The following is a 27,363-nucleotide window of genomic DNA, read 5'->3' as shown; positions in this document are numbered from 1 at the left end:
CAGTGTAGTGACGGGGACACTGTACTATCAAAGAGCACCGTTCTTCGGATGAGACGTTAAACCGAGGTCCTGACTCTTTGTGGTCACAAAAAACCTCAGCATCCTGGCCAAATTTGCATAGTGGCCTCTGTCCATCATGGCCTTCTAATCATCCCCATATACTAATTGGCTTCCTCACTCTCCTCCTCTACACCAGTAAGCTGGTGTGTGGTGGGCGTTCTGGCGCAATACGGCTGTCGTCGCATCATCCAGGTGGAAGCCGCACATTGGTGGTGGTTGAGGAGACTCCCCTTCTAACACAGTCTCATCCCAAGAAGTCATATAACTGACGTCTTGGGACGTCTTTTGATCGTACGTCAACATCCGCCTTTTTATGGTACCCTTAAACGTCGGTTACATGACGATCCCAGGCCGTCATACAACTGACGCTTTACCTTTAACGTCGGTTAGGTGACGGGGTAGGTTTAGTTCTGGGGTAGGGTGAGAATCTGATACCGTGATCTAACCGACGTACCCTAAAAAGGCGGATGTTGACGTATGGTCAAAACACGTCCCAAGACGTCAGTTATAAAGCACTTTGAGTGCCGAGAAAAGCGCTAAATAAATGTAATATTATCATTATTAGAACACCTCGACCCAATACAAAGGATATCAGAGAACTCAAAGATGCATCATGTCCTTATGATGATCAGGAGGAGGACAGGCTTCCATTACATGACAGCCACAGGAACATTGGATACGACGGCGTGAAATGGACTATGAAAGGTCAACAGATCTTACCTGCGTGGGCGAGCGGATTGGTCACTTCATTCCCACCACCATTATGATGGCTATAGCTTCCTTTATGGCCTTACGTGTTTTCAAATAGATAAGATAGGGTCTCTACACAAACTGCATTATCATGCAGCACAAATACCGTCTGCAAAAGCTGAGTGGCTTCTTCAATCAATGCTTTTAGGCGCTAAGATATGTAGAGCCTTGCCAAGTGTTCTTAGCTTGACGGCCCAAAAAATATGATAAAATATAAAACTTTTAAGATTATTGCAATCAGAAAACAACCTTGAGTGGGATCAAACAATTACTAGATACCCTTGAAGAGGTTTTTGTGCTAATAGACAAGAATCAGTCTGGCATTAGGGCTACGTGAATGGGGGAGGGAGGTGTTTAAAAAAAAAATGTGTTGTTGTTGTTGACCACAGCAGGTTCTAACACTAGGAGAGGTCAATTTAGATGTGAAAGCTTGCACACAGAAACACATTTCAGATCAAAGCATTCAGCCGCGACACATTTGAAATTCACATCGTAAAAATTATTGCCAGCCTTTAGTTGATCATCGGACAAGAGTGATTAAGTATCTCATCAGATTACCAGAGGGGACATGCGTTACAAACTAGAGCACCCCTAAAATATATACAAACCCAGTCCCACCCATTTCTCCAAATATCAAAGTTCTCCGCCCCCCTGTTGATGCCTGACATCATTGACATTCTAGGCCAACACTGTTTACGAGAGCTTGAAAGGGAAGCCCAAAGGTGGAAAGATCTGAGAGAATGACAGTAATCTATATGTCGGTTACATATGCATGGTTTAAATAGCTCAACATGGTTCTTCTCCTGAAGTCTCTCACAAACACACACAGATCAAGGAAAATGACAGTCCAATGCAACATTATGTATGGCAAGGGAGAGTGTTTTTTCGATATCCAGAGAAAACATTATGGCATGCGGAAAAAAAATCAGAGACCACTGTAAAATGGAGGCCCCATGTCTGGATCCTCAGTGAGAACACTTTTTGGATCCGTTCTTGCGTCAAGCTCCATGACTACCTGGTCTCACACTAAAAGGCCAATAGGATTTAAGGGGACTAAAGTTCAATGGCCCAGTGTGCATGTTTAGGTCAACAGAATGCCAACACATTCATCTCTATTTGCCAATATGTTTATGCACACGACTTGAAAAAGATAGCTTTATAACTAGACGAGATTTACAACTTATCTCCATTTAAAAATGTCAAGACTTTCCACATCGTACCCTCTAAAAATACACTAGCCTCTAATGTCAGATAGGCATGACCATGACCTCTTAACTTAAGAATCTTAGACTAGAGTTCAGTCCTATAAACAGATGTGTGATCTGGTCTGAGAAGTGCATTTCGCATTGGGACCACGAAGGACTTGGAGGGTAAAACTGTTACCCAAGACCTCCGTAATGTTGGGCTTAAAAGATTGGCTAATAGGAAGTTAGCATTGGAAGAATAAGATCCCAACCTCCCTTCAGAGCATCTCCAAAACCACACCTCCTTCAAAACACGAGATACAGCAGGGAGCAAAAATCATCACGAGTGACGGCATTCAACTACCTCATGTCTTAAGGCATAACATTAAAGGAGAACTCTGGCGCAAAATGAACCTTTGGTCTAATAAAACGTCGGTGTCTAGTCAATCGCTCTCTGAGATTTGTTTTCATGATAATCGAATGTAAAGAGTTTTATCTCTAAAACTGTTTAGTGTATAACGCTAAACGCTAAGTGTACAGACCGTTTAATAAGAAGATACTTTATAAAGACAGTTCACTTCGCGTATACAGACAGGAGAAATCTTAGATAATAGTCTCGATAAGTCGATCCCCGAACGCCGTTCATACAGTTCAGAAGTTCGCTGAACTTCATACAGTTCAGATCACTCAGCACGACGTTCGTGGTTTGACTTGTCGTGACTGTTTTCCAAGATGGCTCCTGTCTCTATACACGAAGTGAACTGTCTTTATAAAGTATCTTCTTATTAAACGGTCTGTACACTTACAAAGTTCTCAACGCTTCGTTTTGCATGTAGGGACCCTCATTATGTTACTGTGTTAGTGTGGGGCTATTTTGAGCCTTGTTAGTGGTATTAACTAGCGATTTCTTTTTACTTATTATATGCCCCCATATAATAGCGTTATACGCTAAACAGTTTTAGAGACAAAACTCTTTAAATTCGATTATCATGAAAACAAATCTCAGAGAACGGTTGACTAGGTACCGATGTTTTATTAGACCAAAGGTTCATTTTGCGCCGGAGTTCTCCTTTAAGTTGTTTATGTTTATCATTATTGTACCTGTATACCTGACTGCTGTAGATTAATTTCAGCATTGATAGTGTTGCCATTGAAAGGCATAAATTCAAGTCACAAACTGCTCTTCAAAATTACAATTATGGCGAGAGCACAGCATAAGCTTGTTGTTTTGGTTCAAGATGAACTGTAAAAGGGGGCTACTGTTTCAGTTTCGGTGACTGATGTCTGTCTAACTCATAACATGTGAAGGGTGCGCGGAGGTATGTCAATATATATGATGATTCAGACCGAATGAAATGATTGGACAAATATTTTATGGTTCTAGATCCTCCACAGATGATATATATATACAGTATATATATATATATATATATATATATATACATACATATAAATACATTTAGACCACTTATCATGATTGCTATTAGGATGTGAAGAGACTTTGAACCAGCATAACAAAAACGGAACATTTTTTTCTGGAACAAATCACTTATTCTTTGCTTTTAACATCTAGCCAAGGCAAGCTTTGGTGTGGGTTAAAGTTGGCTGTGCCACAGATCAGCTGACAGCCCTAACACAATCATGACACCAGCGCCAAAAAGTTACTTAATACAGTCTGAGCATTAAGCCGGACAAGGCCACAGTGTCTATTTCTACACAGCAGCTTTTGACAGGTCAACTTACACAAGCTGTTCTTTGCTAACCGGCTCGCAGCAAGAGGATTCCTGATAGTGTAGGGACAAAAATTCTTCCTGGATAATGAATAAACATTTGCTACCAATCCATCCCTCCTACAGACACAAATCTTTATTAATATTTTTGTCTTGTTTTACAGTAAAACATTTTAAAATCCAATCCATATTTATTTACAATAAGTATGTAAATGTTATATATTATTCATTTTAAGTAAATATATTTTTAATTATTTTATTTATATAAAAACAAATTCACAATATATTTAAAAGTAAATATATTGTGAATTTATTTTTCTTAACCCATTAGAAAAAGAATTTTGTTCCTTGTTTTCATCATTTATGCTTGATGAAAACAAGGGAAAAAAAATACTTTTTCTAATGGGTTAAGAAAAATAAATTCACAATATAACATATTTACAAAAAATATATTTAATTGTGAATGTGAATGTATTTTTCTTAACCCATTAGAAAAAGTATTTTTTCCCTTGTTTTCATCATTTATGCTTAAAACTAAAAAGTATTAGCTATTAAATAAGATATATTCTAATATTTATTCTCAGAAAACATTAATATGCAGTTTTGCACCAACTGCAAATGCACCTAGTTTTAACACAGTTTAAATCTTTATGGGAAAACGCAATGAATTTAGATATTCCTATAACAATAATTATAATACTTACTTTTAGTAATGCTATATTATAGGCAATAAGACTTATTGTACATGAATATCTCTTACATATCTTAATTTCTTACCCCAACCTCAATTTTTCCGTTTTAACCATCAATTCCATTAAATGCCGTTAGCTTATATCGGAGAAACTATTTTAATATATCACGCAATTTTACATCAAATAAATGATTTTTGTTTTAAAGATGTTAAAAGATACCTTTTAGAAAACAAGACAAAAATACTGGAAATGAAAAAAAGCTTTAGGGTTGTTCAGTGCCACCACGAAAACAACCAATATTTACTGCAGACTTATAAACCCCTATTGCATGGCTTATCCTCCCTTCTCCGTCTAATACACACACAAACAGACATCTAAAGCAGGGAGTTACAATAGGGGTGTTAGGTTTGCTTGCTCTCCGACTAGGAAATGCTTCATAGTAGGTAATGTTGTGAGGGATACATAATATATCTAATTACCGTAGCATTTCCCCATGGCTCTTTAGCGAAGATGAAGAGAAGAGCCAGGGCACGATTTGATGTAATGTGAGAGACGCCACCTCCCAGAGGAGGAAGCAGAACAGCAGCCGCAGTTCCCAAAAGCTCCTACAGGGGGCGACCTAGAGAGATCCTGTCGACAAGCATCTATTTTTAGACCACTGAATAGAGAAATGTATTTATAGAGCTTTGAGTTCTGTCGCATAAAGGAAGCAGTAGCTGTAGGCGTTCAGAGGATCAAAGCTTAGCTGACAAGCAGCTCTTAACGGAAGTAGAGATTGACAGGTGGTGCTCTCTTCGGACAGTGAACCGCAGCGCGCCTACTCTGCCTGCAGAATGACAAAACAGAGTCATCATCAGCCCTGCCGTGGTGACATTTGCACATTCTCTGAGGAATAGCTGCACTTGGGCTAAAAGCAGCCTCCATCCAATGCATATCTCCAAAAGAAACCTCTGCAGTAGACAGAAACTCGCTCAGCCTCGTTCACGTCAGTGTTTTAATCTGCAGGTCACAAATAGAGCGTTCCGAGGTCAGGCAGAAGATTTCAGTAAAAACAAATTGTGTTTTAAATTGCAAAAACTGTAATTTAGAGCTGTACAGCAGACATGAAGATACGAGATGGATTTCAACAGTTCTGAAGGCTTAATTCAAGATTTTAGAGTGGACATGAGGAATAATAAATTAAATAAATATCTCTTCAAAGTCATGTGTACAAATGATGCCATATTCAAGGGGTAGTCATCACCAGGAGGAAAGCAGCAGGGAGATGGATCCCTGTTAAGGCGATTGTGAAGATCAGATGAATAATACATGATTCTGTTTGGGGGGATTAATCCAACACTGAGTAAAGGTAACATGAGTCTTCACAGAGGATGCTCTGGTGCCTCTAGTGGAGAGCATGTGCAACTGCAGGCAGACAGTTGTTTATGACGGACACTGCAGCAGATCCCCTGCACGTTTGAATCTTTCAATAAGTCCTTCATCCACAGAGGTTATGAATATGAAGTGAGCAACACAAGAACAATGCAGTTCTGAATCTGCATGCAGGCAAAAAGAATAGCTTAAGGAATCGACATCATTACAGTGTCTCTGATATACACCACCCAGTGGCTCCAAAGAGTATTTGGACATTTAAGACGCAATCAAAAATGTATGAATGCCATTGCATTAATAAATAAATATCAATCCAACCAGCACATGAAAACAAATCTGAATTAACCCTTAAACCGTATTCTGGACAAATGTGGGCAAAATAGTTTTGATTTATTTTTAAAAAATACTTCCCTTGATTTGAGCGGTACAAGACTTGGCTACTTTTCCTAAGTTTGCCTCCTGAACACACACAATTTGTTTTTACTCAATTCTACAATGTTAAGTGGGTGAAAAAAAACAAACAAACTCCTTAATCTTGTATTTGGGTCAAAAATGGGCACCCATAGAAATGAATGGGAGAAACTGTAATTTAGAGCATTCTAAAATAAGCCAAAATAAGACGACAGGTGACAGAAAAGTCACTTCCTCTTTAGGTTTTAGCTCTAAGAACTTACTGGAATGATATTTTAATGTAGTTAAAAAATTTTTTAAAAATAAAACATAAAAATAAGCACAATTTACATAGAAAATATGACACTTTTTGAAGTAAATAAATTAAAAAATACCCCCAAAATAAAAAAACCATAAATGGATAGACAAAACTTTATCCAAGACAGTGATATAATATTTATAATAAATAAAAATTAGGATCACACCCGAGTCCTCTGTGCCCACATTTGTCCACAATTATAGGATTAAGGGCTACACTCTAAAAAATGCTGGGTTGTTTTAACCCAATTTTGGGTCAAATATGGACAAACCCGAAATGTTGGGTTAAAAATGTAATGTAAAAATTTAACCCAACGGCTGGGTTAGTCCATATTTGACCCAAAGTTGGGTTAAAACAACCCAGCATTTTTTAGAGTGTATAAAGTGAATACGGTTTGAGGGCTACTGAACTATTAACTACTATATTTGACAACTAGAAAGTATCATTACACTTTATTTTATAGTATATGCACATTATGTGTACTTACAGTGAACTTACCTAAGAAATTACTAGGTAATATAAGGGTTAAGGCTAGGTTTAAGGGTTAGTACTTAGTTATTAACCAGTTATTACATTAGGACATAGTATGTACATGGGGAACAGTACTGTAAAATAAAGTGTTATTATTTTTTGAATGGTCGACTGATATTGATTTTTTTAAATGGTTGATCTCAATGCTGATATTTTTGAGAGCAGGGTGGCCAATGGTATGAAACCGATTTATATGATATCTAATGGAAAGAGAGCGAATATCACATTTTGGAATAAAATTTTTACTTTTTTTTATGTAAAAATTGCCAAATTGGAAGTATTTTGAAAATCAATCCATTTAAAAAAAATAAAATAACTGAACTTAATTTAAAAGTAAACCTGCAAAGATTTATACTTTAGATAGCAACTTCTAGTTTCTGTATTCATATTATAGTATTTTTCACAAAAAGGACGCAAAATGTAAACTCAGTAATCTGGCAAATCTGTGCGTACTGGGAATCATATTTTCTTAAAAAAAAAGACCTGCCGACGCTAATTTTATATATAGCACAGCATAGTTTGAAATAAAGAACTTAAAAATTTGTCGTTCACGTGTTTCCAGTGACAACAGAATTCTCCTTTTCGCATCCAATTTGGAGAACAGGAGATCCTAAGGCCTTCTCATCACGGTCAAAATAAAAGTCTGCCAACATTAATCAGGCAAACAGACAACTCTTCAGCTGTTGCAATTTTTTTTTTTTTTTAAACGCAATTATCAGTCGACCACTTTTTTTTGCCTTAATATTGAACCATATATCAGTTGGATTGATATTTTGTTATCTATGCATTAATGACATGCATTATTTTATAGGAATTTGTGTCCTTAGTGTCCAAATACTTTTTAGATCCACTGTATACATTTAAATAACAATAAAACTGTCCATCAAGTATTCCTAAAATGGTACAAAAACACTAATTTTGTAAGAATATTCTGGTCTTTAAAAATGCAGACGTTATTCATCTCAAGTAAGCTGGAAAAACCAGTGCAAAAGAGGATTGACTCATAAAAATAAGATCCATACTCTCAGTTTCTTCAATAGTAAGACAGTAAAGCAGACAAATTAGTACCAGGGCAGCCCAAAGCATCATTTGACGGGCGGCTGAGGTGTTGATCCAAGCGGTAAGTCTAGGAAACAGCACACTCCACCAGTAGCTGTGCGCTACCACAGCATGTCTCTGCATGTCCCTGCAGCTCTTCTCTCATTGGATAAAACTATCTCCACCAGTAACAGGCCTTGGCAAAGCGCAGATCAAGTATATGGACGACCACTCCACAGCAGGGCTCAAGCACCACTCCAGTACATACACCAGTCAAATGACGCATCAAACAGCAGCCATCCGCCCCCTCACTGAGCCCTAAAGGGAAAGTGCTTCTCATGGTCTGTGTGTGTTTGGATACTGGCTAGCAGACTCTTAGCAGCAGCAGATGATGTTTAGTCATGGATATTATGCACAGCTAGCGATAAGGGAAGGTGGGTGAGGCGATCACAGAGGGGAGGATGGCAAGGTAGTTGGAGGGGACGTAGCCTCTTTGGCCACGCGTCTCCACCAGACTCCATTCCTTGTTTCCGCGCTTATCGTGAGGCTCTACCACCCGCACCGGCTCACCAGCCCTCAGAGAAATCTCCCGACTGCTCCTCGCGGTGAAGTCATAGCCCGCGTACACCTGCAAATGGGAGGAGAAAATAAAGTGTCTTATAATAAGATGAGTTATTTTCTGTGAGTTCTGAGTTTACACTTGGCATTAACATGCGACCAGTACTTGGATGTCCACATACACATTGAAAAGACAAGTGTAAAAGAATGTTTTCTGATCAGCCAGGTTCTGAGGTAGTCGCGGACGCATTGTGATCGGATTAGGGCTGTCAAATGATTAATTGCATCCAAAATAAAAGTTTGTGTTTACATAATACATGTGGCTGCACTGTGTATAATTATTTTGTATATATATATATTAGGGCTGTGCAAAAATTAATTGCGATTAATCGCATCCAAAATAAAAGTCTGTGTTTACGTAATATATTTGTGTGTGCTGTATATAATTATTTTGTATATATAAATACACACACACACACACACACACATGCATGTATATATTTAAGAAAATGTGTTATTCATATATAAAATATTTATATAATATAGATTATGTATTTATATATATATACAGAATTTAAGCGCAAATAATTCTTAAATATATACATGCATGCATAGGTATTTATATATACAAAATAATTATGAAAACAGAGACTTTTATTTTAGATGCGATTAATCGCAATTAATTTTTGCACAGCCCTAATATATATATATATATATATATATATATATATACAGTATAAATAAACACACACACACATGCATGTATATTTAAGAAAAAAAATATTATTTATATATAGAATATTTATATTTACATATAATATAAATCTATAGACCATTTCACAAGATGTAAACAACACTGGTCCAGAAGCACTTCCTGTTTCAGTTTGTAACCGTTTTCTTTATTTCACATGTAAAGAAAACATCTTAAAGATGTTTGTTTAACTTTTTGATTCAGTTTTATATGTTCTGTTGGTTGTATTTTATCCCAGCTTTTATGTAGTGTTAAAAAACTGAAACAGGAAGTGCTTCTGGACCAGTGTTGTTTACATCTTGTGAAATGGTCTATATACAGTATATACATGAAAATATATACAAGCCTGTGTGTATATATATATATATATATATAAAATTCATAGGCAGTGCACCCACATATATTATGTAAACACAAACTTTTATTTTGAAGGCGATTAATCTCTTGACAGCGTAAAATCGGATCTCAGTGTAATGTAACGCAATCCAGCCATCGTGTCTGCATTCACAGGTGGACATCACACAAAACCCCGCCCACTGTCATTATTCCCCCTCCTCTCTCCAGGAACTGCTGCACGTAACTGTGTGGTTTTTGCCAAAGAATTGAGTGTGAAGTACATCGCAAATATACTGAAATGTTTGCCTCTGCATCCAAAAATTGAAAATTGCAGAAGCATTAATTTTCTGTAAAGAAAGTGCATTTTTCCCACCACAGCTGGCAACGTCCTCGGACCCATACGTTTCTCTAAACCGTTTCCATTACGGCATCTATCCACAATATTAGTACTTGCAGCCTCTTCATCCTCCTCATTTTGCAAGAAAACTCTGAAACTGAAAACTCTTTTTAAAAGAAAACCCACCACTTCAGGTCATCTTTGCACCAGAGCCATCCATCTTTTTTTTCTTTTTTTTCCTTCACGGTAATACAAGATCCAATCTGTGATCCAGATACAGAAGCAACTCGATAAGGACAGCTGTAAACGTACCGTGTCCTCATCTGCTTGATCGGATCACGGTGATCGCATGTTAATGCCAAGAGTAAACACAGCCAACCCACGCAAATATCAAAACCGAATAAGAAATCTGTCTAGAGAATGTATGAGTTTGTCGAGTATATGCAGCATCTTTGATAGATTTGATAGTCGAGTGGTATTTAGTGTTACACAATGTGCTTGACAAATGTTCAAGTGTTAAGAGTGGGATGTTTATGATATTACAGCTCATAAGGAAATAAAAATAGAAAATCTGATAGGATAAATTAGATGAAGTGCTCCCCCCTGTGGCTAATACCCATAATGCTTTATGAATCATGTTCATTAGCGGTGCTTGCTAAAGCTAGCATCACTATTGATCACACCTTCTCAAAGGAATTTGAACAAACCTCTAAAAAAATAGGGAGAATAATTATTTCATGCCGACTTTACACAGTTAACTAAAAAGATTAACATAAAACTAAAACTAGACTAATATATTTAACTAATAAACAAAAATGGTTTTAGTTTAAAACTAATGAACTAAAACTGTAGTCTTTTAGTTCAAAACTAATTTTAGTTTTGATACATGGCATATTTATAATACATAGCATAAATGTCTAAAAAAGATTAAAACAATCTATTCAAAGAGAGCCCTAAACCATATCTAGGAAGATTATTTTTTTTTTGCCAATAAGCAACATCATAAATATGCTAAAAGCCACCCAGAACACCACTGTGGCGAGTTCTGCATGGGCAAACAAATCACATTCTCTTCAGAAAAAATATTGCTTTTAAAAACAATGCTTTATAAATGCAAAGTTATAACAAAAATCCACTTGACTACAAAAACTGGATATGTAATTGATCTGGGGGCCGTAAATGTTAGCCAGTCGTTTTTCCTCACAAGCTGAAAGAGAATTTCTGCACTGTCATAGTCACAATGATATATAACCTGTGAAGGCTGTTCAGAAAAATGAATCACATTTTTACAACAGCAGTGCATCTCCCACAGTCAAAATCTGCCTCCCACATTTCTGCTCTCCCAAACATGAAGCTAAAATGATATGGAACCATTTGACTGTCAGATTAAGAAGATGACTGAATCAGAGTAATCAGAGCTGGTATGTGTGGGTGCCGCGGGTGTGTAGGTGGCCGTGATATAGTATATCACTTCTCCTGACAAGGAGCGGCAGTTCATTTCTGTTCTTCCAATACTGAATTCACAAATGCTGAAGTGTGTGATTGATGATCATGAGATACTGCAAACCTGCCATCAATCTCCAAAGGTCTCGTTCTGTTTGACGGGTCATAAGGCCACCTTGTTACTGGGTCTGATTCGTGTCAGTCAAAGCGCATGTCTGTGCCTGTGTGTGTCACTCACCTGAAAACAGGGTGTGGACACGTTGTTTAGGAGCGGCTGGGCTCCGGGTGTGTAGGAGTGTCTTCGGGGTCCTGGACCGGTGGGCACGACGTTCAGATGAGGAGACTGCGGCGGGTCAACAGTCAGCTGGTGGTAGCGTGTCAGTTTTGAAGCAGGCACATATCCCCTCGGGCCTGAAGGTAATGAAAAACAAAGTCCTATCAAGACACTCAAATCTGCATATTTAATTAGCTTTATTCTGCAGATTGGTGAAAGCTGATTTGAAAGAGTGCCTTAACTATACTTGACCAGTAGATGTCAGTCATAGCATTACCAACGGCTTACAGCAGCAATTGTTGTACTGGTAATACTATCTATACTGGGCTGGATATGTGATATTTTATATATATATAATATATAAACTATGCGGAGTTCTGAAGAGACAAGTTAAGAATCACTCTCCATCCAGCATCCAGTCTCTAAAAGAGGTCATTCTTGAAGAATGGAAAAAGATAGATCACCAACTTGTTCATTCCATGCCTAGAAGACTTGGTGCTGTCAATAAAAATCATGGAGGCCAAACAAAGTACTAGATGAACTTGTATTTTTGTTTGTTTTTTGTTCATTGAGATATTGCTTAAAATGTTACTTTTCAAAGGGGGTGTACTACTCATTTATGCTGAGCACTATATATATATATATATATATACTTAACCTAACCTATTCCTACCCCATAATTTATCCCTTTAAAGGATCAAGAGGGAAGTGCTAAAAGGAGTATAGAAGTCCCTAACCCTTGTTGTAAGCCTGAACTTGACATTAACTGTAAACCGATACCTAAAATCTGATTGGTTGATTTATGTTCACCTTTCTGGGTCCAAGGAACATACTAAAGTCAAAACAAACTACTAAGTAGTACAACCAAAATTATATTAAAAGCAATTTTAGACAAAATATGAATGTTTAAAATACATTTAAATTATGTTCTCTAGCACCACTTTATTCAAACAAATTAACTATTATTACAGTACACCTCCATTATTGTCATTAGACTAATATTTCCATTTTGTAAATGGCACACACTATGAAACTATCACTGCATTAATAGACAGTTTATATTTTGCTTTAAAGTGGTTTAATCAGATTGTATATTGCATTAGAGAATGTGAAATATATTTTCGCAGGAGTTGTTCTGAGCATTAAAGCAAGTTTAACTTAAAGGGATACTCCACTTTTTTTGGAAATAGGCTCATTTTACAACTCCCACAGAGTTAAACTGTTGAGTTTTACCATTTTCAAATCCATTCAGCCGATTTTCTGATATTTAGAAGAATATCAGTAACCAGACAGTTTCTGGTCTCATTGACTTCCATAGTATAGTTTTTCCTCCTATGGAAGTCAATGAGACCAGAAACGGTCTGGTTACTGATATTTTTCTAATTATCAGAAAATCAGCTGAATTGATTCGAACTCTAGGGGAGTTGTAAAATGAGCCTATTTCCAAAAAAAGTGGAGTATCCCTTTAAGAAAAGACCTTTTGTTCACATTTGCATAGCTAATTTCCAATTTGTTCTTAGGCCCATTTGCAATGCAGTATATGAGAGAATTAAATCAAATTGTTCACCCAATAGTACATCTTCAAGTATAAACTGATTCCAGCTCGGTTATCTTTAAATGCACAATGACCTAATTCTCCACAGGTTTCCACATGCCAGTTTTACCTCCTGCATCAACCAGCCAGCGGCGCCGGTCTCCTCGCGTGTCCATCTCACTGACGACAGCTACCAGCTCTCCCTTACTGAGGGTCAGGTCAAGGTCACGGGTGCCCACCACAGGGCCTGTCAGCTGGTAGATCTTCTCCGAGCTATGCTTAGCGTTCAGAGCCTTGAGACGCTGCTCACACGCAGGACTGGGCGGCTGAGACGTCAAAGACATGAAACAGAAAAACAGGTTTTATTTAGTACCTAATCAAATTTAACGTGATATTGCGTGCAGCTGAATAAACTGCACTTAGAATGTACATGAAGTGCAGTAATTACAGGGCTGGATCACTTTGAACTGAGAAAAGGGAATTAACATAAGAGGAAAATACTCCAATGATATACATCGGTGATCTTTCAGAAAACACGCAGTACTTCTGAAGATAACAGGTCATCTCTCTGTTTGATCCTTCTACCTTCACCAGGACTGATTTCTTAGAGATGGCAGACATTATATTGATCAGAACCTGAATGCTGAGACTCTGGGTAATATCATCTGTTTGTGTCATTAGCTGTAGAGATGTTCTAATGCATATGACATGACAGACAGAGAAGTATGAAATATGAAACAATGGTGCAGTCTCTGCTTACCTTGACAAAAGACGATGATATTAAAATATTTACACAACATCAAATCATAATGGACTTCTAGTCTATTCTAGTCTTAATTTCCTTGATTCATTAGTGAACATTAAGAAACAGCTTTTCTTCTCTGATAAATATCATAGCTCAGTTTTCACAAACCAATCAAATTCTGAGGCATGATCAAGCCCCGTCCCCAACATTTTTGGCCAAATACACTTCCGTTTTGACCGGTAGTATATTTTTACTGTGATTTGCGTTTGCACTTGACTAAATAAAAAGCAGCTGTTTAGGGCCACCCGTAATACAGAGACCCCAGGACATGACATATTTTACTACGGTGTGTTTGAAATTAATGGATGAATTGATGTAAAACACATGAGGTCTAAATTACATCAAGATGAATGAATGGCTGCATTTAGCTATGGTTGTACGCCAACACTGTCCACAGGCACAGTTAAACTGCAGTTAGGGGACAAACTGTCCCGTAGGAAGACGTCTCCACCCAGCAACAGACAATAGTGCGCCTCTGTGTTGGAACTGACCTGCACAATGGGAGCATTGAGCTCATCTTGAACACTCTGACACAGGCTCTCCATCCTCCTCGAACCCTCCAGCACCGAAGTCTCTGCCCACTTCCAGAACTCACCAGCTTCCAAATAAGTGTGTGGGAGCTGCCAAGGAGACAGAGAGCAATTCATACACACTGCCAGTCTGCAAAAAAGCTAAATTTAATAACACTTTTCCAACCACATGCTTGCAGTGTCGTCCAGTGGTGGATTATTGCACAGAACGTTTAACAGTTCCTGGAATTGATAGGTATTAAAGTGTTATCATGAGGATGACATAACTACTGTGAAGGTGAATCTCGTGAAACCTATGTCCAAGAACATGTCCAAATTATAATTTACTCGAAAATCAAAAGAAAAAAATATAAAAATACAATTTTGCATGATGAAAAATAATGTTTTGCTCCATTAAGATTTTTTGTAATGTATATTTTCATGTGAAAAAAAAATAATTAGTATTTTATTTGCAAATGTATACGGTATGTACTGCATTTAATTTATGCTGATTTAATATTGTTATTTTTTTTTTTTGTGGATGATCAAAAAAATAAATTTAGGATGATGGATCTGATTGAAAGTAGTAGGCTCATTTATACATTTATTAGGCACTGTAGAAATTAAATTGGCACTTGGTTATCTCTAAGGGTGTGTTCAGGTTTGGTTCGATTTAGGGTGTGTTCACACTTGTAGTTTGGTTTTCTAGGTTCTTTTGGTCCAGACCAAAAAAGAAAATGACACATTTAGTACTGGTTCGCTTGGCGTTCACACAGTCATTTTTAATAACCAACCTAAAGAAACAAAACAACAAAAAACGATGGATATATTTTGCAACGGAACTAGTCAAACATCCAAAACAATGCTGTATGTTGTGCCAAATGCGCTTGCTGTTCACTCTTAGAAATAAAGGTTCAAAAGCTGTCACTGGGGCGGTAATTTTTCAAAAGGTAAAGAGTAGATATTGGTACATATTAGAACCTTTTAAAGGGTAGCGTCCCAGTGACCGCTTTTGTATGCGTGTATGCGCATACATACAGTATGATGGTATGTGATGGAGCTGAGATCTCATGAAGAGGTTCTAAAATGTGTAAAGTAGTCAAAACTGTGGCAGGAATCCCTCCATCACAATCACAAACGAAGATCTAATCATAGTGTTCCTCATGTTGCCCACTATAGTTTGGTACAGGTGTCAGAAATACCTTGTCTTGTCAGCAGATCTTTGTTTGTGTGTGTGAAGGAATTCCTGGCGCTGTTTTGACTCCTTTACACATTTTTATAACATCTTAAGTTATCAACTGATAAAAATATCACATTTAGCCCAGTAGGCAACATTGTTTTGGATGTTCGGTAAGTTTTTTTAAATGTACGTCATTACACCAGATTTTTTGTTTTAGATTCAGTGATAAAAATGACAGTGTGAATGCTAAGTGAACCAGGACAAAATGTATCATTTGAGAGAACCGTACTATGAAAGGTTACGTCCACATTAATATGGATACATTTGAAAACTACGTTTTTGTTTAAAAACGCTCTCCGTCCACTCCAGCATTTTCCAACGTTTCAGTGTGAATGAGAAACTTCGAAATTCACCTTACTGCCCATACGTGAACCTCACAAAAGTTCACTGAGATGATACAGATGGAAAAATAAATAATATAAGTTAAGTTATCGCGCAATACTTCTAACAGGATCATTATATTCAGCTAAATATCTCACCATCACTGATGCGTCCAGGTCGCACTCAGTCACCATATGTTTGGTCAAAAACGCAACAGCTCTCCTGTATTGCCGCAGGACAGCAAATGTGAGTACATATTCTGTCATCTTTGCAGTACAGTGATATGAAGAGTGTGCAAAGTCACATATTTTAGCAACAGTGCTGTGGGCACAGATACCGTTAACAGGCACAATACCGTTAGTAAACATCAATCTATTGGTACAACATGGATCACATGCCTAAACTTGCGTCATTTTTTTTTTAAATACCTCCGGCTTTACAACGCGAAAACAGCATTTTCAAATTTATCCGTTTTGGAGACGTCAGTGCGGCCTCAGTGTGGACGGAAGGCCAAACGAAAACGTATTACTGTGGACATGGCCTAAAGCTCACTGTATTTTGTCCACCTGAGTGTTGTATCACTTCCTGTAAAAAGTACCTGATGGGTAAAGCTGGTGGCGAGCTGCTCCATATCCGCCGCCAGGTCTCTCTGCAGGCAGCTGAAGGCCTCTAGCGTGGCCCACAGGAGCTGAAGGGCTTTCCCGTTGAACTGCGGCAGCTCGGTCAGCAGCAGAGTGTTGATGGTCTTGTAGGTGTTGGCTACGGCTTGCTCCTCAAAAGTCAGGTTACTCTTCTCCTCGATTAGCTCATAGTCCAGGAGCTTGTCTTGACGTTTGCGGATGAGGTTTCGTGGTCCAGCCATCAGCTCTTGCAGTGAGCTCAAGGGCTTAAACACTAGTGTCTTCAAACGACTCTCCTGTTAGTAGCAGCAAAAGTGGAGAAAAATACAGTACAAGAAATGTAGATGGTTAATTTAATCAATAACCAAAAACTGATTGATGATTTGTCATTATAGTGCATACAGTCTTCCTCTCAAATAAGAAGCCTACTGCTAAAAAAGGGGGCTGTGTGCAAACCATAATTTCAATGGCTGGTGAACAGTTAAAAGATCTTGGCACAAATTGTATCCCTACATGATCCATGGTGTTTTTGCAGCTGTATTGGTTCCAGCAGGGTTAGACATTGATGAATGGAGAGAACTAAATTGGCGACTAGAAGCACTACAGAGAAGAAATACGGACTCATGACAAATGTTGGTGATCCAGACTTTAGTCAAAGTGCCATTTTTAATTTGACATGTACAAAAATGAGGCAGTGAGGGATAGAGGTGGCTAAAACCTGGAAACGAGTACAACATATTAAACAATCATTCTGTCCATTCACATCCTTGTTTCATTCATGCCAAATAAAATGACTTAATTCTACTCATTTTCGATAGAGAAGCTGTAAAGCTTGAAGATGTACACTTAGGATTTTAAGTTTCCCTCCCAAAAACACACAACTAAGTTTGAAAGATTCACAAGAACTAAATGTCTTTGAAGGATGTGAACTGTAATCTCCTTAAGGTCTTACATATGAGGGGTAAATCCACTGTCTGAGTGCTACTGTGATTTCTTTAGAAAACAAGGCAGTTTTCTCCCCTTCCAGATCAAGATCAGCTTCCTCTGGTCTGCAGCTAAGGAACCTCTGTACACAGAAACAGAGCTCAGATGGTTAAATAAATCATTACAAACACTCCAAGCGACTCCTAGGATCAACCCTCACACATGATTTTCCTTTCATTCACCAGCTGGAAAAACAATGAAAAAATGTTGAAGAGTTTGATCGATGGACGTACTCGCTTCACATTGAGGGAACACCAAAACAAATGAGAAGATCAACTCTTTAAGTTAATTTGTAACTATAGCTATTAAGAGAAAGAACAGTAAAAGCAAACCTGTAGATGTTGGAGATAAGCCTCCATGTTATCATGAAGCTCTGAGACGCCTCTCTCCAGGACAAAGAAGAAGCCAGCAAGAGCATCATATTCTTCATCCTTTAGCTACGGGGTTGATTTACAAATCATCATTTAAGAATTATTTGAATGGTGTCTGATGCTTTATGGAAACAATGTGGTTCTTTCAACATGCCAAACATTTCGGTTCCTTTGTTAAGACCAAACATTGTTCTTCAGTGTAGCATCACTGTATGTCATTTACCTTTGGCACCATTCCTGTCTCATGCTTTATGTACTGGCTAAACCGGGCCGTCTTCTTGGCAATGCTGTGGCCACTGAGTCGATTGATCTTGTCCTTGATGGTCAGGTTCTCTGTCTTCTTGTACTTGTCAGCTGTGACATTCAGAGAATGAGAATAATCACTCAAGCATTCCATTCATGGTTTTATGACATTGTTATCAGTGGATTTGCATACTTTGCTTTGGTCTGCTTTGCTTTCTAAATTGCGTGCATGTTCTCACCCACTTCACGGAAGCGTTTGTATTCATTGATCCTGCAATTGATCTGGACCGCAGTGTGAGCGGTGTGCTCCAGGATGAGGTAGGCTGGGTGTCGGGGGTCTGTGTGTTTCTGGATGGTCTGGAGCAGCAGGGGGTAACGGGCGATTCTCTGAACCGGCATCACCAGGAAGAAACTCAGAGTGGACGCATTCACGTCAGGACTGAAGACAGATGGGGTTAAGGGTCAAAAATGGAAGGAATGTTGGGTAATACACAGGTATATTTGTCTAGGAAGTCATTGTGCCCTCAAGGAGATGTTCGAGACATACAGTTGGTTGTTGTTCATGAACTTACGCAGATGACTTGATGATTCGGATCATTTCTAACCACAGGGCCTCTTTCTGTTTGTAGCTGTTCTCTAGAGCAGTGATGTTGTTGTAGTTTGCAAGATATTCCTTATAGGCCATCTCTATATCTTGAGACAGACTAAGGAAAGAGTCACCTGAGAGAAAGAATAAGATACTTTATAATAGAAAACAAGATTTACATCTTTTCCATACAACATACAGAACACTACCTTTCAAAGGTTTGGGTTGAGAAGGATTTTTTTTCTTTTTAATGAAAGAATGCATTAAATTGATTAAAAGTGACAAAGGACATTTATCATTTTTTTTCAAAAGATAATTTTAAATAAATGGTTTTCTTTCAAATTTTCTGTTCATCAAAATCTTGAAAAAACGTTTCATGGTTTCCACAAAAATATTAAACAGCACTGTCTTTAACATTGATAAGAAATGCTTCTTGAGCAGCAAATCAGCATATTAGAATGATTTCTGAAGGATCATGTGACACTGAAGACTGGCATAATGCTGATTTTTTTTTAATTTTTTATTCGGTTACACTTTATTTCGATAGTCACTTTAGACGTTCTACTAATTATAAGTAACTTTTCAACTACATGTCAACTAACTCTCATTAGAGTATCAGTAGACTGTCAGTAGACTGTTAGGTTATGTTTAGGTGTTAGGCTTTAGTTAGGAGAATAAGTTTACTTGTAGTCGCCAAGTTACTTATAGTCAGTTGAATGTCTGTTGGGGGACCAACAAAATAAAGTGTTTGCAGATATTTTGCAAACAGTCTACTAATACTCTAAAGAGAGTTACTTGACAAATAGTTGAAAAGTTACTTACAGTTAATAGTATATCTAAAGTGGACTATCAAAATAAAGTGTTACCTTTTATTCTCAAATATATTAAAAGTATAATATAACTAAAATATATTTAGAATGAAAAAATATTTCACAAAACGTTACTGTTTTTACTGCCTTTTTGATCAAATAAATGTAGCCTTAGCCAGCATAAGAGAGATCCAAACATAAGGAATTTACACATAACATTCTAAACCTCAAACATCATTATTCTCAACTTGAAATTCAAGTTCTGGATTCTTCAACCGTGAGCTCAAGGAAAAAATATGTTGATCCGTAGGTGTGCATGACACGCAAACAGCATGACTGAGAAAGAACTGGGAAATCGAAAGTGAACTGGAAATTCCAGTCTGTCCGGCTGTTTCTTACAGAGAATTTGCAGGTATTTCGGGTCGCTGTGATGCATCTGTGCCTGGTCTAAGAGGCTCAAGAGTCTGCTGGAAACATCCATCACTTCTTCAACGTGCTGGAACATGTTCTCTAGGTTCGGTGGAGGAGGCTGCAAGGGACCCAATAATATACTTGATATGATATCATTAAAGCTTGTTTACCTACAATGGTTATACATTTCAAATAAGTGAGAAGCAAAATCATTTAGTCCCAATTATGAGCCATTTCTGCTTCATGGCCCACTCCCTCCTGGTGTGAATCAAATATTATCTCAATTTTGAATTCTTATTTTCTTTAACATTATTTATTGTTTATGTTTGCTTGATTTCTGATCATGTCATAAGTTAATGTTTTTTTATAGAAGTAGTATGTTGGCCTGTAACTAGGGATGCAGACTGTCCCGAATTAGCCGGGACGTCCCGATTGTTGAATCACCACGACACCGGTCCTCATCCAGTCATGCGCATCCTACCATACAAATAAACTATACATTGAGAATGAATTATCTAATCTATCTAGATATATGTTATTTATAAAAATCCCACATACTGATGCCCGTAAAAGCTGCACATGCGAGACGCTCCACCCCCGTCAACAAAACCGATCACCAAAATATTGTAATAATGACCCTAATTGTCCCACATTTTTCTTTTCGGAAGTTGGCAACCCTTCCTGTAACTAATGCAAGAACATATTTACTTAAAGTAGAGTTTAGAGGCTAATTGTTGTATTATCTAATTAGATTATTAACATGTTTATATAGTAAAGATAGAGTGCTTCAATGGTATTTCAGTGGTGGTGGAAGCAATACATATACAACACAGGCAGTTGGTCTTGTAAATAACAGATGTGTGGCACCTTAACGGATATAAAATGGGGATTACAAGAGGACTTGTGTACCTGGAGTTTCTGCAGGTTGCTGTTGATGGTGACTGTACAGAGCTGCAAATGTTTCAGGTAGTTCCTCTCAGTCTGCACCAGCTCCTCTATAGTCATGAGCTGCCTCTGAGCGGCTCTCTCTTTGGCCGCTGTCTCCTCTGCTGCGGCCCGTGCCTTTCTCTCTTCTTCATTCTCTTCCTCTTCTGCGGGCTCTTCCAGGGTGTCCTCCACTTCTTTAGTTCCTTCCTTCTCCTCACTGATCTCGTCCTTTGCCATTAATCTTACAGTTGCCTTCAGCGAATTCGCCATAGCAGGAATGCCTAAAATGCATATAGCGGTTTAACAGCTTTTCTAAAGAACGTAATAGGTAGCACAGTTTACCTGCCAGATGGTAATGCACAATATATATATATATATATATGAAGAGTTCAGATGCAAAAGCCTCTAAGTGCCATTTGAAATTTTCTTATCATTTTTATCAAGCTTGTATATTTAAGTTCAGTAATTTCACTTAAATGGCAATTCATAGGTAATCTTCATTGTCATTTAAGTGAAATTACTTAACTTAAATATATAAGCTTGATAAAAAATGATCATTTTAGAAGAAAATTTCAAATGGCACTTAGAGGCTTTTGCATCTGAACTCTTCATATATATATATATATATATATATATATACACATATAAACCCTTAAGATATGTAATTAGAAACTGTGTTGTGTATTTGGAAAGTAAAATAAATATCGTAGCTTGATTCAGTGTTATTTTAGTATTGTCTAAATACTGTTATAGTTTATATCCGCATATCGGTATTCTGAAGTGACTTTCTGCTTACATTTGAATTAAAATATTTAGTAAAGAACTTTTCAAAGAAGTTTATTCTTTTTTATTTTTATTTAATTTTCAGCAATTATAGTACAAAATTAGCCCTTTTGCCCTGGCAACTAATGGAAATAAAGTTATTTTATTTTATTTCAGCTTCATTTTAATTACCAAGATTGAACTTATATATAGGGATGCACGGTATTGAATAAAAACGAGATATGAGATCACAATATAATGCAAAATAATGCAATATTCGATATGGAATACAGCTCAAAGTGTGTGAAAAAATAAATTTTATTTAAAATTATATAACCTAACTCATGTTTCACATTCTTTTTGTCAGTAGAAAGCATCCTTACAACTTCTGAAAAAGCAAAGCAGTTTTACTGTAGTATAAGCAGTAAGTGTCATTTTAACAATAACATCAGTGTAAAATAGGGGTTTAGGCTTTCATAAGGTCTACATTAGGTTTACTACAGAAACTAATCAAAATGTAAAATTACAACACTGCTCAATCTTCACTGTATAAATTAAATACACACTGATTCTTACTAAGTTATTCAGTCAAGTGAGGGATTTTGTTCATGACACCAGTTATTGCAAGCCGCTATGACATGCAGATCACGATATGTGCAAAAAATGACTTCCGATTGCTTTGTAGCTGCAATTATTTGTGTAAACGCCCCTTTAAAAGAATGCTGATCTTAGATTGTGTGAACTGCATGAACTTCTCTTTTACGCTCATTCATCACAATATGTTAAAGCTGACAATCAATCAAGACTATTACACACAAACCAGACTCTGCCATCACACTATAAGGACCACCCATAAAGGGCTGAGTGCTCTGTATTGTCACCTACCATGAGGGGGTGAAACCATGTGTCTGAAGACTGTGCTACCAAAGACAGCTGTTGATTGCAATTGTAATGAAATGTACATGTATATATCCAAAAAAAGAAACAAACTCAAAACAACTGAGGACAAAGTCCGACTTAGCAAACTTTTATGATATTTGTCCAGTCACTGAAGATAATTAAAGGTTCATAGACCATCAAAACCTCTGTTACATTTGCAGATACACCCAAAAGCACATCTATACACAAACAAAAACTGTGAGCACAAAATTAACCACATCCGTAAGCATTAATAAGGAAACAACATACTTGTAACAAGTGCACAAGGCAAGCACACTCAAAGCGAAAACCACAAACTCAGCATGCAGCGCGGAGCTTACGCTCGCTCACTGGGAGCTTTAACAGTGGTGCACTGCAGTATGGCAAACCCATACTTAAGGACTGAAGAAATGACAGGTTTACTACAAGAACAATACCAAGAAAATAACCAAATGCATAATTACCTTTACAGAATGGGAAAAACTAACACTTGGAGTCTCTTGTGCTGGAAAAAATGAGGCGTGCAGCTGGGGAAAGCCAGGGCCAGACTCTCAGACTGGTGTAAGTTTGTCCACTGACTGAGTCACACTGCAGGGCCTCATGTGGCACGGGTGTGTGAGGGAAGGGGGGATGGGTGGGTCAGCTGGGAGGTGGGATTTTAGCAGTGGGGATCCCGGATAGGACCACTGCGGAGAGACACACACTTTAATGAATACACAGATTGACTGCAGTATCCATTGGGAAGGAAGTGACGCCTGCGCAGCAGGATGAAGCTGATTGGATGGCAGGAGTTTAAGAACTGGTGTACAGCACACTCAGCTGTGCAGCAACTGCAGTAAACAAAAGCCCCATGTGGCCAGGAAAGAACTCGCCAACTTGATGGTCAGAGCTGTTAAAAAAAACCAAAAGCCATTAAGCCAACTATTTTAGACACATTCTTCATGATGAAAAATGGACAAAATGTGTTTTTAACATTAAGATTTTAGGTTAAAATTTGCATATATTAAGATCATAACAGACATACAAGTTTGAAACCCCATTGAAAATATAGGATATGATTTTTTTTTTACTCGTTTAGACCTTGAAATCAACTGGATTTTAGGATTTGGGACTGCACTGCAATCACTGTACTGCAAGTATAGCCAAATGGGTGTAATCCAAATACTAGAGGTTTGGTCACATCAGGAAAACTGCATGAGCAAAAAAAAGTCAATAATGTAGGCTATAACACATAAAAGTCACTTTCAAACCAAACTGTTTTCTGTTCATCAAAGAGGCAAATCCACATAACCAACTTGATCCTATTGTGAATTTCTGTTCGTAAGGATTAGCTTTACTATCCCTTTATGAAACGTTAAAGTGTGTAACGTTCAATGGAGGGACAGAAAGCTCTCAGGTTTCATCAAAAAGATCTTTATTTGTGTTCCGAAGATGAACGAAAGTCTTACAGTGTAATCTGAGAGATTTCTGTCCCTCCATTGACAGTATTAATGAAAGAATGGGTGACAAATACCTTATACCTTTTAAGGTGTCATGTCAACTGCACAAAACTTCAGACTGCAGCTTAAAGGCATAGTTCACTTTGAAATTAATTTTTGGTATGTTTTAGCTTACCTCAAGGGCATCCAAGATGTTGGTGTCTTTGTTTACGCAGTAGTTTCAATTTTTATATTTTTGGGCCTATCAGTCATATAATGGAGGTGTATGGGGTCCACCTCAAAGAGCATGCACAGAGAAGTCCAAATTAAACATGATTATGACTCATAAATGTTAGTACACATTGATGGCCTAAGACACGAAACGAGCAGTTTGAAAAAACAGTTTGAGAAAACGAACAGTATTTATATAGATTTTACCTCTTGTAACCACAACCAAGTGGGCGCAGGCGCTTTGTGGCTGTTGTTACAAGAGGTAAAAACGATATAAATAATGTTCGTTTTCTCACACAAACCGTTCATCAATGTATACTTACATTTAAGTCATTGAATCATGTTTAATTTGGACTTCTCTGTGCATGCTCGTTGAGGTGGGCCCCATAGACCCCCATAATTATATGACTGATAGACACAAACGGTTTGACCTAAAAATATCAAAATTGAAAATACTGTGGAAACAAAGACACCAACATCTTAGATGCACTTGAGGTGAGCTAAAACATCAAAAATTAATTTCAAAGTGAACTATCCCTTTAAGTGGAAAGGTGAGGCTCCGTGTGAGTTTGTTTTCTCAGTTTATTTATCATACTAAGAAAAGTACACATGATCTGTATAACACATATTTCGAGATAACAGTAACCCACCTTTAGTGATAACAAAACAAGTTAACACCTTTAGTGTTGTTGTATGATGATACTATAATATTTTAAGTCTGAAATTTGCCTTGCATAACAGAATAGATATTTTCACTTTATTCAACAATCAACAAACTCACTTGGTCACTTAATACAAAATTCGTTAAAAAAAAAACGTCGTAAAACGAATAGTTCACTCGAAAATAAAAATCTATTTTCACACCGTAGTGTAAGAGTTACAGGCTCAAATAAATCCTTTTCTGTACAATTAAAGTAAATTGTGACTGTCACTATGTGTCATAATTTTCCACGTAGAAAGTCAGTCACACGGGGTTGAAAGCAAAATGAGATTGAGTAAATAATGACAGGAGTTTCATTTTGAGTGAGCTGTCCCTTTAATGTTATGTTTGAAATCTCGAATGTAGCACTAATGTATACATCTCACCTGTGTTCTTACCTGTATTGTGTTTACAGCGGAGATTCCTCGGACGTAGAACACAGAAACATCGCAACTACGGGCACTTTAACGCTCTGTCACGTTCAGTCTCGAAAGCGAGACTGACTGATGTTGCTTTTAAAACCACCTGCCCTTACGGTCCACGCGCTCAGGAACAGGTTCACGCGCAAGGCCAAGCGTCATGCATTCCGATCATTTCGCGCGAGGAGCTTAGTCATGAGAAGAATGAATTGCATTATTTTTCTCATTCGCATAATAAATCGGATGAATGCTGCAGAGAGGCATCTGATGCGTTTGTTTCTTAGAAATGTTAGTAGTCAAGCAGTTGTGGTTAACCAGAAGACAACCCGTTGTTATGGTAAAGGTTAACTGGGAAACAGAGACATCACGTGGGCGCCTGGGGTACAGCTAGGCTACTGAGATAATTTTAGAGACGGATCACTCGATATCAGTAGAAACAGCTCAGTGTTTATGTAATCTATCTAATAGCTTTACAAGTACGTGTAGGCTACAGCTCAATTTCGGTTTTCAATAACGTTTTCGTAATATTTGCAATGTTTTCATTTTATATGTCAGTATTTCGTTATATAGAGCCTATAATAAAACAAACCACTTAGCATTGCCAGTCAAAGGTTTGGGCACACTTTGTAGTATTTATGTTTCTCATGGTTAATATCCTGTCATTTAAAAAAAAAAAAAACTTTTGCTGACAATTTACCATGCCATCCAAGATGTCCGTGTCTTTCTTTCTTCAGTCGAAAAGAAAACGAAAAAGGGTTTTTGATGAAACATTCCAGGATTTTTCTCAATATATAATTCACTTCACTGGTAACCAAATGGTTCAAGGTCCAAAAGACAGTTTCAGTGCAAACTGTTCAAAGGGCTTTAAACGACACCAGACGATGAATAAGGGTCTTATCAAGCGAAACGATCGGTCGGTCATTTAAAATAAATAAATAAATAAATAAAATAACAAAGAGTTTTATAAGCTCAAATGCTCACCTTGCTCTGTTCTGTGTGACTCTCCTGTTCGACCTTGTTCATCAAAATTAACAAATCTTTTTCCGAGTCATTATGTTCGTTGACTGAACCATTGACTCTAAAAAAGATCAGTTCATTTTGATAAACGAGTTCGAACAGTATATTCATGAACGCGCATCACAGAACAGAGCAAGAAAACATTTTTTTTTATGACCGATTGTTTCGCTTGATAAGACGTCTGGAATCATTTAAAGCCCTTTGAACAGTTTGCAGTTTGCACTGAAACTGTCTTTTGGACCTTGAACCTTTTGGTTCCCATTGAAGTGCATTATAAAAATGCTGGAATATTTTCATCAAAAGCCTTAATTTCTTTTCGACTGAAGAAAGAATGACATGGATATCTTGGATGACATGGGGGTGAGAAAATTATCAGCAAAAGTTTTTTTTTTTTTAAAAATGAACTACTCCTTTAAGAGCTGTTTTCACATACTCCACTAGGGTGGGTTATAACACTAAAATAAAACATTAGACGTTTTGGTAACACTTTACAAGGTCCATTGGTTAGCATTAGTTAATGAATATGAAACACGAATTAACAATAATTCATCAGTATTTTTAATCTTAGTTAAAATTAATTTCAACATTTACTAATATGTTATTAAAATCAAAGGTTGTACATGAACAAACAATGAAGAGCCGTATTTTGTTAACTAAAATGATTTGCTCATTGTTAGTTCATATTAGTAATGCCTTAACTAATGTTAACTAATGAACCTTATTGTAAAGTGGTACAAACATTTTGTTTTATTTATTTAGTCCATTCAAATTTGT

At 37.3% G+C, this 27,363-nt stretch overlaps 1 protein-coding gene across 1 annotated transcript; it reads right to left on the bottom strand.

The window, feature by feature from the left end:
* Positions 1–5,396: 5,396 nt before the first annotated feature.
* Positions 5,397–25,913, bottom strand: arhgef37 (Rho guanine nucleotide exchange factor 37). Its single transcript, XM_039649326.2, has 14 exons — positions 25,552–25,913; positions 23,269–23,693; positions 21,107–21,405; positions 20,186–20,315; positions 18,964–19,111; positions 18,631–18,830; positions 18,372–18,502; positions 18,110–18,214; positions 17,746–17,859; positions 16,772–17,089; positions 14,595–14,723; positions 13,429–13,624; positions 11,729–11,901; positions 5,397–8,693 (listed from the first exon to the last, which is right to left on the bottom strand). The coding sequence occupies exons 3-14, from the start codon at positions 21,392–21,394 to the stop codon at positions 8,484–8,486; spliced, it is 2,142 nt and encodes a 713-aa protein (XP_039505260.2). The 5' UTR covers positions 21,395–21,405; positions 23,269–23,693; positions 25,552–25,913; the 3' UTR covers positions 5,397–8,483.
* Positions 25,914–27,363: the final 1,450 nt, after the last annotated feature.

This window comes from Pimephales promelas, chromosome 9 (assembly GCF_988280905.1).
Source record: "Pimephales promelas chromosome 9, fPimPro1.hap1.1, whole genome shotgun sequence".
In the NCBI taxonomy this organism is placed as follows: Eukaryota; Metazoa; Chordata; class Actinopteri; order Cypriniformes; family Leuciscidae; genus Pimephales; species Pimephales promelas.
Note: the sequence above shows the minus strand (reverse complement) of the source record. Positions and strands in the feature narration are given on the sequence as shown.